Source organism: Opisthorchis viverrini, assembly GCF_000715545.1.
Source record: "Opisthorchis viverrini unplaced genomic scaffold opera_v5_11, whole genome shotgun sequence".
Classification (NCBI taxonomy): Eukaryota; Metazoa; Platyhelminthes; class Trematoda; order Opisthorchiida; family Opisthorchiidae; genus Opisthorchis; species Opisthorchis viverrini.
In genome coordinates, this window is record NW_008751667.1 from 423,424 (window position 1) to 440,613 (window position 17,190).

The window sequence follows — 17,190 nt, forward strand, 5'->3', positions numbered from 1 at the left end:
TTTCGTGCAAATCTATCAGGAAGGTCAGATGTCTGAATATAGCCTCAAAACGCCCGAAACCTACTGCCCCACCAAAATCTCAACAGAAAATCTGGCAAGCATCCAGGCCAGTCAATAATTCGATCAATTCAGCAAAAGCTGATGGTTGTTCATCCACGCCACACAAGCACGACCGAATGTGATCTGCGTTCAGGCTTTTCACAGAGGCACGATCGATGTTGATGTGTGTTCACTAACGCCTATCAGAGTGCCTGGATCAATGTCAGAAAGTCCTCTTTAAATACCGTGGGGCCGTCGTAACTTTTACTCTCCTACTCGCTTGTTCGGAATATAGCGGTTGTGTTCCCTTCTGTAAGTCTTTTTTCTCCGGCACTAGACACTGGGGCGGGCTAGCAGCAGATACAACAGGTCGGCGAATCAGCAGATATAACAAAACCGACAGATACCCTGATCCAGATAGACTGATGTTGATGTATTACAAAAATTGGCGTAAACGCGGCGGGCCTCAGTCCTTACGAGTTGACTACAATGAATTGATTACACTGCTGGTTTTCAAATACCCATCCACTGCATTACACTGCATCAACAAGTGCATTGATTGGATCACATCCTAGTCAATCCTACTCTACCTCTACCGAAGACTTTAGTACTGTGCCAGCTTGCCGTTTGTTGCAAGATTGCTTTTCTCCCCATGCGTAGAAATTACAATTACAGGATAACCCAGTAAGTGTTTCCATAGCCGTTGGAATTCACTGGTCATCTGTTTCCGGAAGGCAATCGGAGCAGTGCACCCGAAATTGGAGTTGTTGAGGACGCACACCGATGAAACAGACGAGTCACCCATTGTCCAAACAGTCTACATCACAATAATTTGTTCTGGAGACTACTGGACCTCAATTAGTCGAAAGACTCCGTTGTTCAACAAAGGGTTCGATCGAAGAATATGCCCAACGTTACGGTGGTTAGGCCGTGTAGTGCACAGTCCATATCTGTGCTTGTGAAGAGAGTGCCATTTCCGTGCCCAGTTGAGATTGGCGCAAAAGGCGAGGGGTAAGGAAGAGATTACGAAAAGTCTGGGTACTGTCGGAGCGACTGTCGGAGACTGCGTGATCCTCACTGTACCCAATTCGAGACGCTGCGTTATGTGACCGTTACTCGACGTCAACGGTGTTTTTGCTATCAGTTTCTATGCAGAATAACTGAATGTGTGTAGGTGTAAACACTGGGAAATGAGAGTAGAACTAAGTCTCCTCCCAGTTCACTTTTATTCTTTTCTTCATAATGAGGCTTCTTAAACCATAGTTATACGGCACTGAAGGACTCGTGTTGAGCACCAGAATCATTCCGTTGAGGATGATCCTGATGGTGATAGCCGTTTTGGGTGTTCCATAGCCTCTTTCCGAGCCATCCGCTGATACCTAATACCAGGTGTTGACAAGAACGAATCACGTCATCAGTGACTTCAGGAATTTATTCACCACTGGGTCAATCCGATGAGGTTTTTTTTCTTTGTGGATGTTATTTGTCTAGCCAGTTCCACAGACTTAGGCGGCGAGCGAGATAAACTGTATTAAAAATATCATAAACAGGTGAGTCACCCGGGGTCCTGGGTGGATCCCGTGTCAAAACCAATTTGGTATGCAGATGAATGTATAGGTCGAATTACGTGCAATCTAAGGTCGAGTAGAACATAAGTGTGATGCGTAATGCGCCCACTTGATGGGCCAAAAGAAGGACGAAAACGGTCGTGGGCTATCGGAGAGCTTTTAGAAACCTTATAAGTAGTTCAGTACGTCTAAACTATATTAATTGTGGTGCTCTGAGAGGATCACTTAACCTTTTCCTTCAGAAATCAGCTAAAGTCTTACCGTTAATCATGAAAGATCGACATTTTCAGAGTTTGCATTTTGATCGAAAAAAAGATTTAATCTATTTTACACTTGTTGATATTGGCACTTTTTAGAAAAAAAGTTTATTTCTTCTAGATAGATCCTTCCTATCAGAATTTGTGAGATAAATCAGGAAAACAACTGAATATCAAATGGAATAAATGTCTTTCTCTTCAAAGTTTTAATGTTTAAACTCTCTGATAGCTGGCATGTTGCCGAAGCTCACTAGCTGACTGGAGATTGGAGCAAAATAACCGTTAGGCACAATGACCTCCGTTTGCGATCAACTTTTGGCCTATGTTACTAATATACCCGCCTCATAGCGCACACGTGAGACCATCTGTAGAGAGGCATGGTTTGATTTGATTGAGCACAGACGAGGATGTTCACAGGAAGTGATTTCTGATACGGACGAAAGCTGAACATACCGCTTCGCATTGTTCTTTGAAGGTGAAAAGCGGACAGCTGATTTCCATTATGTAATTTCCCGAAAAACCGTTGACCTGATTCACTGTTCCACCGTTATAGGGACTAGGGAGGCTTTAATCTGTTTTGGTCCGTATGGTCACTCCTAGTACTGTCGCAGGATAGTCTGTCTAGTGTCCTGTGGTACCTAAGATCTGGATGATGAACCCCGGCAAAATTCACGCTCACGGGTTTTCTTAGGTTGCTTAATGGTCACTCGGTAAGTGACCCTCTTAAACCAGGCCAGTGGCTCTGCAGCTTCGGCAACTTCCGGGATACCGTTGCATGCTTCCTTCGTCTTGACTGAGAACGTCAAGCGCTGACTTGACGCACGAGACTGAACATTATCTCTCTTCAGGCTTGTCATAATGCAGAAGTTGATGCCGTCTGTCTGTGGTGTGAGATGGTGGGCATGTCTTTTTGCTCGACATCAGTTGTTGGTCACCTGTTCATTTACCGAATGGCTTTATTATCCAGTGTTTTTTGAGTAAACAGCGTCTGCGTCAGTGAGGGAGGCCTCTTTCGCGAGAGTGCTAACACCGGCCACATCTCAGTGTTTACCACTATCTGCTGCCACAGACTTATCACAAGCAAGTGTGCTGAACCAGCAGTGCGAAACCAGTACGCGTCTCTTTGTCAGCCGGCTTTTCTCTCAACTGCACTGCGCAACAAGATGTGCTTACGTGTTGTCATCTGTGCTAATGGGAGTTCTTGAACATTCCACTACCGGTTCTGCCGTTTTAGACTGGTTGGGTAGGTCCAGTGCTTGAATTTCCATCAATCTTATTTCGTAACCAGCCAGAAGACCCGATGTATGCAAGTAAGAATACGTGAGTCCAATATGAGTTGGTCACAAACGAAAGAACCACTTAAGCCGCCCGCTAATACTGGCTTAGGTGGCAAATGAGCACTTATCTCCACAAATTAAAATCCAGGTTCTGTCATCGTCCCGTGTGAGGTGGACGACAAATAAAATTGGTGTGACGGGTCACTTAAATTTGAAAACACACTGTAAACTTCCACAGTGTTTGTCCCAGACACAGGCTATGGGTTTTCACAAGACAATGTTACATCTGAGTAATATTGAACCAAAGCATCAAGGCCAAGGTCTCGGTTGAAATGTACATCTACAAGAAATCTGAACATCAGATTTGGGTAAAGTGCGCTTCAAAGTACCAAGGTTGGAATTCTAACTAACCTGATAAACCACTAAAAGGAGTTCCGGATAAAACGGCAGCTGAGATTATGATGATGACTGTGGGTTTGTTCACCCAATTCATCAGAAACTTCCCAGCACCGGTCAGAGTGATGTTGTCAGTGGTCTATTGAGTACATCTCATGTTAGTCCACTCATGTTCACCCACAAAGTGTACGAGAGACACGAGTTCGTGCAAGGAATTCTGCTCGGCAGTTGCATTCATCTAGCTTACTTCGACATTTTCCTCAAGATATTTTATACAGGAGTCCTATTGATTCACGATGATTTTTTTTGAAACGATTCCCAAGTTTTGGAGAATTATCATCGACGAGTCAAACACTGATGCTTTACTGCAGCACCACCAGGATTTATTTGAAGGCTTCATTTTGAAAAGAAGAACAGAAGTAAACGGGGAAGAAACACTTCTAGCCTACCACACCTCCGGGCGCTCATTCCGGTAATCTGCACAGAAACGGACAACAAGAACACCGCTGACATCGATCAACTATCAGCCACATATTGCAGCGCCTCCAACTATGCAAAATGGGGATCACACGGTCCCCATTCTGGAAGGCGAGTCGTGATGACAGTTCCCATGATCTCTTTCATACCCCTCTGCCAGACCAAAGGTTGGCCACCATTTTGCTTCCATCACTCTGAACATGGTACATGAAAACAGCACTCACTTCGCAACCGATGATGTGGCATGCAAAATACATGGCATAATCAACACAACTTTTGGTGCTGGACACCGTCTTCGATGGAAATCCCCGTTGCACAACCAAACACTTGCTTTCTAATTACCTTGGAAAAATAAGCTTTTTCCGGGAATTTATACAACTCTAGAAGTTTTCCTGTGTACCTGCCTATTGGATAGATTAGGGTGTTGGAAAGAGAAAACAGAAAACGGTACTTGATGTAAACACTAAACAGGTGGTCTTAGTGCCAAACTTACAAAGTTCACTAGCGACAAACTCCTCTGAACTAAATCTCACGACTGAACTATTCATTGAGTGCCCATTCGTTGGTCAGAAACTATAGCAAACCTCCATCAATTCTGGTGAATGCAATTTATCGAAGCGACGTGGTTCCCTCGTTGTACTGATCGTTCATAATCGATCCTAGTTCACCCCCACGAGATTTCATTTACTTCCATGGTGGCTGTCCGGGCAACCAATATTCCAACGCCCTACCATTCGGAACCTTTCTTAAATGTTCCCCTTTTTGTTTTTCAGCAACTAAAAACGATCCTATCAGTTCCTTTATGTCTCAAACCGTGTGGAACGGTACAAAATGAACAAAACTGGGAACAAAATCAATGCAGCGGTTGCACTTGTAGCAATCCAATCTTGGCCTTCATGGTTGATTGCTTCCATGAATGGGTAGCAATCGATTGAACATAACGGCAACTCATAATGTTTTGACATGAATACAGTTTTTCGGCAGCAAATAATGAATCGCTGTGTGTCAGGACGCTTCACTCACGTGGTATGGGAGGCCAATCATATTTGGTCAAGATCAGAGCTCGAGTGAAATTGTTTTCCGCCACATCGAACTATTTGTAACAAAACGATTGAGCAAAGTTCTAATTGAGTGTGTAGGTAAGCTGAGTAGGACATCTGGAACAATTGTTGTGACGAGGTAGATCTAACCGGTCGTGGGCTGTCGACGGATTTTCAGCAACCTTATGAGTAGTACATTAAAAAGCCAGATCTAACCAGTTTGTCGAATTCTCCACCACATCGTTCCAGAGAATCAAGGTTGGGAACCAGGTGATTTCGATGCAAAACCAGTTGATTGATAAAGACAGATAACACGTAAGAAAACACACGCAATGAACAACGACAGCAAGAAGCCCCCCATTTTCTGGAAAGATCATTCTTGTTGATCTATGTCAGACTGAGGAAGCGTTAAACTCAAATTTGAGTCGACAGTGCACATCATTAGCTGTAGAATGATCGAAAGAAAAATAAAACATAAGGTTGACAGAAACTTGGTGACTGCGCCTACCTGATGAGCCCCAAGAAGGGCGAAACCGGTCAGGGGCTTTCGAAGAGTTTTTAGCAGCCTTGTGAGTAGTTTCCTTTATGAAAGAAAAGAGTGTTTATTCCAATGAGGCCAACTGTTGTAAACCTCACCCCCGTCTACAAGCTGTCCTGCAAGGCTGAAATGCTAGGGAAGTTCTCAAGAGGTTATCATCAACCCCATCATCCTATCCGGAGATCTATGTATGATCAGTTACTTTCGACGTCGGACAACTAAAAATATACCTTGGTCATCCCTGACAGCCTCACTGCGCCTGGTTTACACCGTGGCCGCGGACTCGTCTCATGTGTCAGATGAGAGGAAATCGAAATCCGACAGTAATGTGAAAATGAATGCGACGAATCTCGAAGCCATCAACAGGTATGGTTTAGTCATCAGGTTGCAAGTAAGAAGACCTCCGACAAAAGAGCTCCTCTGACCTGAAAGCGTCGAGCACTGCCCACACAACGGCTAACTTCCGATTGCCAGCCGTTGTGTTTTTCGCCGCCATCTTTGTAAACCCAGATGTGATCACTCGGATGTGAGGCAACAGATAGATCAACTTGAACAGGTACATTTTGTACCAAGAAACATAAAACGATGTAGAAGTACAGCCTACTGCTAACCCACGTACGAGTATCATGCATTCACGCATCAGCCATGTGGTCAATATAGAATATAACAATAAGAGCACTACTGAACTGGTTTTCTGGTCGCATAGTGCAGCGTCAGCACCATGAACAAGGATGGCTACCAGGGCAACGGTGCTACTACTGGGGGGCATGTGAGTAGTATGTTTTTTCTTAATTCCATTTTGCGTCTCTTGAAAAGTGAGATCTATTACGGAATTTGTGGAGTTGCTCTGTAGCATTTGCTTGCAACTGGGAAACAGTCAATGAACATGCAGGAAAGTCCAAGAAGACGCGTGCAACGAGAAGATGGATATTCAGTTTTGTAAACAAGATGCATACGAGAGTTTTGCTCCCCTGTCCAATAGTCTAACTGGTCAGTTGACATTTTCTAATAAACAACGCCGCAGTTAATGCCTTCTTCCTTTCATTTGGTGCCGTGACCAGGGTCAGGATGAAGATCATCTGGCCACAACCCTTTGAGGATGGGGATGCTCGGATCTTCCTGGAGGACATTGAGCAGGCCGCGGGGGCTGCTGGACTGGATACAGACCAGGGTAAGTGAGTGGCGCTGAAGGTTCCCCTCAGGGGCCGGGCGAAGGCGGCCCTGGATGCGGCCGGAAGAGGCCCTCGGAAGATGGACTGGGTCGCAGCGGAAGCCTTCTTCCTTTCACCAGTACCCAGACCTTGATACAACTCGGCTAGTTTGAGCGCTCACATCATTTCACTGGAGGCTGTCAGTCAAGAAAAACTCCAATGTGTTTCACGCCTTCGTAGACAAGAGGCGTGAGATAGGTTATGTGTCCTGCTTCAGGTAGGTCGCTTCAGGTAGGTCAAAAGAAGGTATATAATCTTTTTAAATAAAAACTAGGCATTCAGCCAATAGGAAACCAGTGGAGTGGTCAAGGTTTGATGATGCTGACCAAAACTGGCCAGTCACAATAGACGACTGACTGATACAAACAAGCTTAGTCAGTTGGCGAATGATTGAGTAATGATCGTTAAAAGCCTAAAGGTGTTTCAAGGTATCAGGAAGGTCAGATTCCTGAAAATAACTTCCAGAACCTACTGAGACCCTAGAACCCTACCAATAGGAAAGCCGGCAATCATCCAGACCAGTCAATCATTCACTCAGTTCAGCAAAAGCGGATGAGTACACGCCACAGAAGCACGAACCGTTCAGGTATTCTATAGAAGCACGATCGATGTTGATGGGTGCTCACTAAATGCCCAGCAGACAGCCCGGATCAAAAATAGCGCGGAGCCGATTTAACTTTAGCACTTGCACAAACTCGCTTGTTTGGAATAAAGCTGTTATGTACCCTTGTCTGTCAGTTCTTTTCTGGCACCTTGCACTGGAGTGGAAATAACGGTCAGATATAACAGAAGACTTTGGAGTGAGTCTGTAAAATAACTTTCAAAAGGTTGCAAGATGGAACAGATTCATCTGTATGGTTTAGTTAAACCTAACTGCATAGTGAGACCGATTACAGACTGGAACAAGTCACAAAGTAGTTCACCACCGTACTACTGTCATTAGCACGTTCCTGAATATGTCAAGATTTTCAGCATGCTACAGTTTGAGCTGGATTTTTGAAGAGAAAGACCCAGAAAGGAAAAACATAGCTCAACTACTAAGTGAAAGGTCGCGTGTTATAGAATTCCTGGTAATTTGTTGAATGCGTTTTGCTGATAACTCCTAAGAAGGATGAAACAGCTCCAAAAAACTTGTTGGCTTTCGGTGTAGATTGAAATCCAAAATGGAGTCGTAAGGCCATTTGTAGTTGTTTTAACTAGTACTGGTTGAAGTTTTGCATAAAAACCAAACACACAGAGAATCGAACTCGGTAGTGAGGAACTCCGCTAGAGGCAGTAGTTCACCATAAGTGGGCTGGCTACGCAACAATTCACAGACGGCTCAAATATTTGTAGTCGGTAGGACTGAGAAGGAAAAGAATTATTCTCTAATTCTCGCATTTTGTTCATAGCTCAAGCGGTCACATTATGAATTTTCACCTTGGCGAACAACTTTAGAGCTCTGGAGCTTTAGACAAACAAAACTTCTAAGTTCCATTCAGCTAAGCGAACCTGTGGAGAAGTCAGACTGAGTGTACGGACCATTCAGCAACAAAAATCTGACTACAAAAAGAAATCTTGGCATCACAAGCCAACACAACAATTGTGGGCAAAGAAGCCTCGATAAACAACGGTGGAAAAAAACGAAATATAAAGCGCCAGTTCCAACGCACCTGTCGAAGGATCACCAAAAATGCCTTTTGACACCAAATTAACAGACCGACATTTACGGATAGAAAGCTGACATTGGACTTCCCCCCCCCCAAACAAGAAATCACTGCCGTCCATTAGAATCTCACATAGAAACTGACAAAACATCATTGGTTGTAGACACTCAAACGTGCGTATCAGAAGCCCCGTGACGGAAAAAACTTCAAATATTTACAGAGAAACACCGTTCCTCACCGTTCGCAGAGTCCACAACTAGTGCTTGTTTTTGAAACGGCAGAAACCAGGTTGGAGGGTAGAATTTGTAGACGTGGGGAAAGAAACGTCGATGCAGTTCCAGAGTCCGGAAAAGATTGATTTTTCCGAGTATATTTGACGCTCCTGCGGTGTCAAGTAAGGCAAAAATCCAAGGTAGTGCTTTTCATTAGGCTGCAAAACGAAAGTGGAGATGGGAATAACCAACCTGGGAATTTGTTCACAAATCTGTTCTCAAGTGGGATGTCGGGGATTAGACTGGTGCCACACCATACAATGTCGAATAAGCCAGCGGAGTCGAGTATCTGCATCAATGGGGAACAAATGCGTAAGTTGGTGACTGGCCAAAATAGGGATTGAAGAAGATGTTTAAAAACAATAAACTCTAAAAATCGGGCAATCAAACCATGGGACACAATATTAAGTGGGCCGTGTTGTCAGAAGTTGGCCTATCATATCACATAAACAAACCACTTTCGGGGTTTTTGGGCTAGTGCTTTTGGAAAGATCATACCAGCGTTTGCCATTGTAAAAACATCAAAACAACACACACGTTGTTTGAAAATGTTTGCAGGTTACGGTCTAGGCAGATGACTAAAAGATGCGGCGACTGCGATGCTCCCTTATCACGATACAACATGTTTACAAGAAGGAGTGACTGCTCTATTAATGAATACAAACCTTTCTCAAAAAATCATTAGAGAAGTCCCAACAAAGCTTCACTGACGCCACTAAGTTAATGTATCGGAATTCTACTCCATTCAGCTATTGCGGAAACAGCCGAATGCGGAAATCTGTTTTAAAAAACTGCTAACCAGCCTTACACCTTTTGAATTTCTTCGGAAAGTGAAGAACTCTTGAGAAATGCGTATTGTTCTACTTAATTCTTTGCTTCGGCTAACTTGTAAAGTATTTTAGCAATAAGAACGTGTAGAAAACAAGCCACAAGTTTACTGCGAAGTTTAAGAGAAACCCTGTGAGTAGTTTTCTTCAGGAAATATAGTACAGTGTTCCAAACATCGCAGTTTCAGTTGAAATCTGAGGTTCATCTCAGGAATATTAAGAGCGACGGGTTCAGCCGGGACTTGGGTGAGTCTCCTGAGAAGACCAAATTGATGCGCGAATGAGTGGAAATTTTGAGCAACTTGAGTCAAAGTTGAACATAGGGTCCAGAGAAACTCGGGGGCTTCGCATACCTGATAAGCTTCAAGAAGGATGAAACCGATTGTGGGTTGTTGAAGTTTTCAGCAATCTTATGAGCAACTCACGTCATAGCGATACTCGAAATTTGTGCCGAGGAAAACATAAGGTGGTCTTTGCACGGCAGCTCGATAGACGAAAGATTCAACTGATATTTAGCCCTTTGTGAAAAGATTAAATTAGGCACTCAATTTTGTATATTACACGAATGAAGACAGAAGCTTTCATCTAAGTGATTCGTATCTTTTTTCCTACATTGTAACCTTTTATGGCCAAGTCTCCGGAAGATTATCTTTCACACTGACTAGTAATAAATAATTCTAAATAAAATAGAAGCTGTTAATGCGGTTTGAATCGTCTACTCTCGGTTAATATGTTGTTTTGGGCGAGATGGCCCAGGTGGTCAGAGCACGAGTTTGCTGACCAAAAGGTCCGCGGTTCGAATCCGACCTCCGCCTCTCGACTTCCCCTGTCAAGGCTTGGGCAACCTGGCAGTATCTCAGCCCTCGTGCTTCCTTCGGGTGGCATGGCAGCTAAGCACCGAAAGGGTGCTACAGCTTAAAGCCTGCTAACATTTGCAAAATCAGGTCATGTGGACGAAAAATGATGATGTTTCACGAGCAATGATGTTCTCAAATTCGTGTATAGTTCGCGATTGTTAGTTTGCATTCTTCCTCCTGTCATACATATTTCGGAAAAATCTGTGCCATACAGTCGTGTTGACAGAAACGATACACAGACGACTACTGTTTCTGCTATGAGGCCAAACTTCCTGGCTTTGTCATTCAGATCCCAAGTAGAACCAGACGACGCCTTAATAAAGCTGATCAAGATAGGCTAGACATCATATGACATTCAGAACCACGTTAGTATACACTCATGGACTGAAAAGGGTGATATTGCCGAGCGAAGTTAATAGCTTCATAGGCAGACACCGCCACAGTTCACGCTTGCTGCCAATTTAGCTTACAAAAGGACTGTTGCTGCTCTTTGCTAAATTTAACCTTAGGTTTGTGAACCCAGAATATGATGGGAGGCAAATAACTAGCGTGTTGAAATGAGGGCAATTTATTTCAGCATGCTGATGCTTCAGCAACCGTCGATGTGGCTGAGGCCAGTGATATCCGTAATCAAACACATACGAAGCCGTCAAAAGCAAAACAAATAAAATACAGAAAAAAGCCACGAACTTGGTCCTGAGTTCAAATAGAGGAAGGCCAACACTAAAGCTCACAATGCGCAACGAATTTCGATAGCACAAAGCCTAGTATGGACCACTATTCAGATATCACTCCGAATCTATGTGCCAAATATCTTGACAGCAGACATCTAAGGGCTAGTTTAGTTTAAAGTACTGCATTTTTCTCGTGCTGAGGCTCTGACTGGAAGTTAAAGGCATGTGTTGCCTCCGAATAAAACTCTCCGTTTTTTAGACAAAAAGAAAGCCAATGTCCCTTGCAGAAGTCCTCGACATTGAAATTCAACTGTACCAAACTATAACACAGGTAGCATCATGGCACGCGCAACGACCACTTCCAAGTGAATTTTGTACTGGCAGCTTCCCAAAACGGGTAGTGGTATTAGCCGGTCTTTTAGGATGGTTTAAATTTGACCAACTTCCGGTGACAAAGCGCAGTACTCGTTCGGTGAGGCTAACAATGTACCTCGCACCTTTGTTAGTTGCTGAGAGATTGATAAATACAGACGTATCGGATCTAAAGCCTTGTTGACTAGCCAATGGATAAGAACCAAAGTTCTCAGCTTCTTGTGATGGATGGTAGTTGCACTAACACTCACAATTTGTCTTAAGTAAGGCATTGCGCGAGGCACTGGTACTAGGCCAGTCATCCTTTATAAAATCGACACCTACAGAAATGAGCGGCATACATGAATGACAAATTCGACGGTAAAAAAGCGTTGTACTTACCTTTTTTATTTACCTTCACGCGATATCAACTTTGTCCCGAAGTTTCGTTACATCGCACTGATGCAAAGCTCCGTTCAAGACCTCTAGACTTAAAATGCTTGTGTACGCCACTGAGCTGCTGCTGTACGTCACAGCTTAGCCATTCTGGCTTGAAAGTGGATGTGGCTTTCTTTTACTTCACAAAGTGGAACAATCTGCTTGATGAACACTTTTAATAGCCTCCCAGAATCACTGATGTGGTTGGTAATCAGTCGGTAGCCGTGACTACGGAACAGCTGTGCACTGTAATGGATTTGCATTCTCTTTGACGTGGGTTACTCAAGTGGTTTAGCCAAATACCCTGAACCACAGATCTAGAGAAAAATATCAACCATACATGGATGTTCATAGATGTTTTTTATAACTGACGCGTACTGCCTACAGAATTTTTGGACAACAGTTGGATGTTGGTAGTGAATTTGGATAGTTTGCGATGTTGCAGCCCTCTGCTATGAGCAAATCCAATGACAAATGATAAGCTAATTTGGTTCAATGCATGAAACTTATGTTATTCTTTCAGCTGTGGCGGTTACGATGAAGAGAACTGTGTACAAATTGTGTAACTCAATATGTTTCCCCGGGGAGTGCATCAGAAAAATCTGTAAAACTATGTTTGGGTCTGGACATTTAACTTTTATGGACCTCTCGTTTCCTTCGAAAAATACAGCATTCGCGCAAACAGTGACATCCTCTTGAAAAATATTTAGGCTGATTGACTCCTGAATGTTTGTAACCTTTCGAGTGACCTGTTGGTAACCTCTCGAAAACCTTTCGAAAACGGAGAGCAATGGTGGTATGTGGACGCCTTCGATTTTGTCGAACCAGATCTAAATATAGGAATTACTGCGCTTTTTTAACCTGTGACACCTTAACAAAAGTGACTTGGCTGTTTTGATGGTTTCCCACGTGAGCTTAATGGAGTCCATCTTCCACTCCAGAAGTTCGCAGATGCGAACGATCCTATTAGTCCGTTACTCATAGCTTGGTGAGATCAGAAATCTCTCGAAAGGTAGCTCGCAAATAGTTCACACTGGCATCATAGAACACTCTGGATGTGGTCCATAAAATGTAGTCCATAAGATGTAGTCCATAAAATAAAAAACAACCTGTTATTACTTGCAAACTCCTTAGTTGACCGTTCATGTCGCCCTTCTGCTAAGGAACATGTACGCGAGTAACCACTATGTGATGGTGGCCTTCTTCGTAACTTTGGGTCAAATATACCAGGCACTGTATCATTACTGATGAATTCTTATTGCCAGACTGGAGACAGATATCATAACAGAGATTGCTCACGATAGAGATCACAGCCAACTTCAAATTGCTCAGCCCACTCTTTACATCTGCAGACGCTCGTAGATATGTCGGCAGCAGACATGTTTATCTATACCCATAAATCTGGCGTCTGTATCCACATTAACGACAGATATTTCTGCTCAAAATTGTCAGTTGGTGTTCATCAGCCCATATGCCTCAGTCATATCACGACGGGCAGCCCATAGGATTCTTGGTCAAGCGATCTCATTAGAGAGCGCTTTGGAGAGTTAAAACAGGATTTGCATACATACAAAGTTGAATCTAACCAAATAGTCGCTTGAGAATTCAATCAATGTCTAAAGGTTGAACATCCTCAACTGCTTATTAGCCACAAAAGCCATAACAAATCATATTATTCGAATTTTTCTTCATTCAATTGTCCATTAAAATACTACCGGTATGGTGAGCTCGAAAGGAGACAACAATATCTTCCGGGTTTTTATAATCGCGTGTACATAAACGGTTGTCCAGCGGGGATCAAACAAGAGTGACTAGCGTCGTTAATTGTAGCTGGAACTCCTGGCCAGAATAAACGTGTCTGTGACTCATTAAATCGCTGCACGGCTGGGACTAATTTTCAGCCGTCACTTGCTGTCATCGGATAGCTATCAATCTAAAAAAACATATGCGTTCTAAAGTTTCATAATCCAAGTTCAAATCTTACGGTGAGATCGTCGGAGATGCGTCCGATATTCGTTTAACGTGAGAACAGTAGGACGACGATTAGAGATTCTTCTAACCATCTTAAAGCATCGCCTGGGAAACCTCATTAATTCTGGTTATCTGATGTTATTTGAGACCAAGATTTTGGCATTATAGACGCTATTCAAACGATACTCGGTTCAATACCGTTCTATAAACCGGCCCTGTTTATTCAACCCCTTATTAAATAAGAATACGGTTTGGGTAATCAACAGTTGAAGACCGGGAGAATGAAGTTGGTGCGCCAGTGGGCGCAGATTCTATTGCATTCTAGTGAGTGGTGTCATGTCAAGATAATTCAGAGTACTCATATTGCTCGGTTTTATATTTTGTTTTGAGAAGTTATTATTCCCTATAAGGTTTCTATATCGAGACACCACCCTTGGCTGATTTGAATCCACGAGTTAAACTCCGTGAATCTCCTCAACCGTACTATCTCCGTTCGTCCAGGCATACACTCGAACTCGGGTACTGAATGCACGTCTAAATGAATTAATTTCATAACGAGGTTAAAAATTGAGCCTACTTCGACTAACCAAACATACGCCATCAGAAGTAACATGTAATTACCTCAACAAAACCAAGCTCTTGAATTGCTGTTCTGACAACATTTAGTGTGCTTCCAGCAAATAGTGTTAAAATTGACACCGACTCTGGTGTTTGTTTCGTAGGCAAGAATTTGGCCTGTATGGAATACTTAGAGCTTCGAGAGCATCTCCTTATGTCTTTTAAGTATGCTTTAATCAGCTTCCGTCTGAAGTCACACGGCTTCAACTCCAAAAACCACCCGATTTTGTTTTGTACATCTCGTTTGCTTATATTTTCCATTCACATTCGTGCCTCACGTCAACACCTTACAGTATTGAAGCGATAAAACAAAAAATGGTTCAAGAGTTCTCAAGGCTTCTCAGGCTTTTGGTGGATCCGACAAACCTGCAGCTTCTAGCAGGATCAACATTTGTGAATGTATGCGATAATGAGAGCTTCCATATTCTATACCATAATTGGGTTGCTGGTGAGATATTGGTATCACGGATTCACGGATCCAAGGATTGATACACAGGATCGAGGATTCTGTCTACTTTTCCTGGGTCGGTTTTGTTCTTGTCGTTCGGCGGCTGACGTTCAACTGAAAGGCACAAGTGAAAAAAGGAGTAGCGCTGCTCTCCAAGTTCTCGGAGCGGGGTAGTATACTTGCCAACGCGAAGACTCGAATAGCAGTGGTTTGAACTGGGCTCTAGAAGGAGCGTGGATAGCCGCCGAAGGCAGGTTATCCCACACAGCTACTACCCGAAATGAGAAAATATTTGGCTAAGGAAAAGGTGCGCTTTGTGCTTGAAAACCTTCTTACCATGTCCTCGCTCTGTTTACTAGGTCGACTATGAACAACCTGTTTGCCAAGCCTGGTTCAAACGGGGCATAAGTAAGAATTGTATCCCATCGAAGGCAACGATACTCCAGGGGAAAGAGGTCAGGCATCGCAAGACGCGTTATTTAGTCCATGGATTTAAAGCCGGCAACCATTTTCTTAGCAGCTGGCTGGACACAATCAATGAGGGTTGCGTCTTTTATGAGTCCTGGGTAGAAAGCTTGGTTGGCATATTCGAAGATCAGTGAGAGGTAGGCCCCATAGGGTACTTGAATGCTCATGCGAGCAATACGGTAAAAGTTCCGATAATTCATCAGTAGAGCGGCGAATGCCTTTTTGGCCCGTTTCTCATGATGCAGCGGGAAGGACAAGGTTGAAGAGAGCCAGATACCCAAATCCCTTTTGGCGTCTATCCTCATGATGTTTTCTGGTCCTTTCTCACCATGCATGACGAGGGCATTCGCTGAGTCTCCTCCAAATGACATATGGATACAATTTTCGTCATTCAGGTGAAGGTGCCCGTCCAACGACCACTGCTTTGCAGCGTCTACGTCCATTTGCAGGGCACCGGCATGGGAACTCCAGGATTTCCAGTGGTCTACAAAAAGTACATTTGACTACCAAGAACATCCGGAAGGTTATTGACGTATATCAGAAAGAGCAGCGGTCCCAAAACGGAGCCTCGATGAACTCTACTTGAGACCGGCGCTGGAGAAGAGTAGGTGGAGCCAACTTTAACTCGAAATTTTCTGTGTGATCGGAACGCCTTGAGCCAGCGTACTATTTTCCTCGGAGTACCGCAAGAAGTAGCAGGACTTTAGAGACCCGATCAAATGCTTTTGAGTAGTCTAAAAATATGACACCCTACATGAGGTTATCGTCTTGGGCTTAGGTTAAGCTGCCCATAAGTACGAACATGTTCGTCAGGCAATAACGGTTTGAGAGAAAGTCGTGTTGGGCTGATATTAGGATGTTGGACGTAACGCGGTTGGAATGACTCGGAGTGCATTGCATTACTTTGCACGGTACGCTATCGAAGCTTATAGGTCTGTAGATGCCGGGAGAAACTTTGTCGTCTGTTTTGTAGATTGACGTGACGATCCCTTCCTTCAAAGCAGAGCGAGTGCAGCCTTCGTCAACGACTGACGAATCATTAGGTAGAAATGAATTTCCAGTATAGACGCAGTTTACCTCAGGGTTCTTGGATGGACCTCGTGGGGTTCCAACGCCCTGAATAGGTTGATCTTCTGCAAGAGTCAACGGATGTCCTCCATCGTGAAAACCAAATCGGTTAGAGGCCGTTCGTAGTGTCGCCTTAGCAAAACTGGATGCGACGAGGATGCTGGGGCTGAATATAAATCTGCATAGTGTTCTCTGTAAACTTCAGACACAATTGTTGGGTCACTCGTGGGCTCCCTGATCCTGTCCCTCAAGGAGAACGTAGATGGTTTGTTTGTGCTGCGGTCCCACGTATTTGAACAGTACGATTTGTTTTTCCGAGCAAGGTCCAGGATGGTGGCTTGTTTTTGTATGTTCCATTGGCAGATTTCTGATTTACATCGGTTCCGCATCTTGCGAAATGCCAACTTACGTTCTGCCTCTTGTAGCCAAAATTTGCAAAAACCTTGAAATCCCTTATCCATAGGATGCCGAATTCTTCTAGGTAGCTTCTCGCTCATTAGACTGCGAGCCGGTTTTGGGCATAAACACGAGCATCGTGAACTTTCTGGAAAGTTGTTCGTTTAAGTCTCCCACCAAGGCTGGTCCCATTTTAACTTGTTCGAGAAAGATGCGCCTTCCTGAGAGGTCTGCACGGCAGAGGTTTCGAATCCATGACTGAGGTTCAGGATCTCTAGCCCAATAGTAGACAAAATCGAAGGTCAGCATACAGTGTTCGCTAGGTCCCAGTGAAGCTCTAACTGTCACTTGAT

General features: G+C 43.8%; 1 protein-coding gene across 1 annotated transcript in view; it reads right to left on the bottom strand.

Moving 5' to 3' along the window:
- T265_12704 (hypothetical protein) overlaps positions 1 to 14,735 on the bottom strand; it is a gene marked incomplete at both ends in the record, with an annotated part of 42,035 nt that extends 27,300 nt beyond the window's left edge. The window contains 3 exons of the mRNA XM_009165054.1: positions 8,688 to 8,831; positions 8,914 to 9,010; positions 14,461 to 14,735. Of these exons, the coding sequence (XP_009163318.1) occupies positions 8,688 to 8,831; positions 8,914 to 9,010; positions 14,461 to 14,718 (499 nt within the window). The remainder of the gene's footprint in view (positions 1 to 8,687; positions 8,832 to 8,913; positions 9,011 to 14,460) is intronic.
- Positions 14,736 to 17,190: the final 2,455 nt, after the last annotated feature.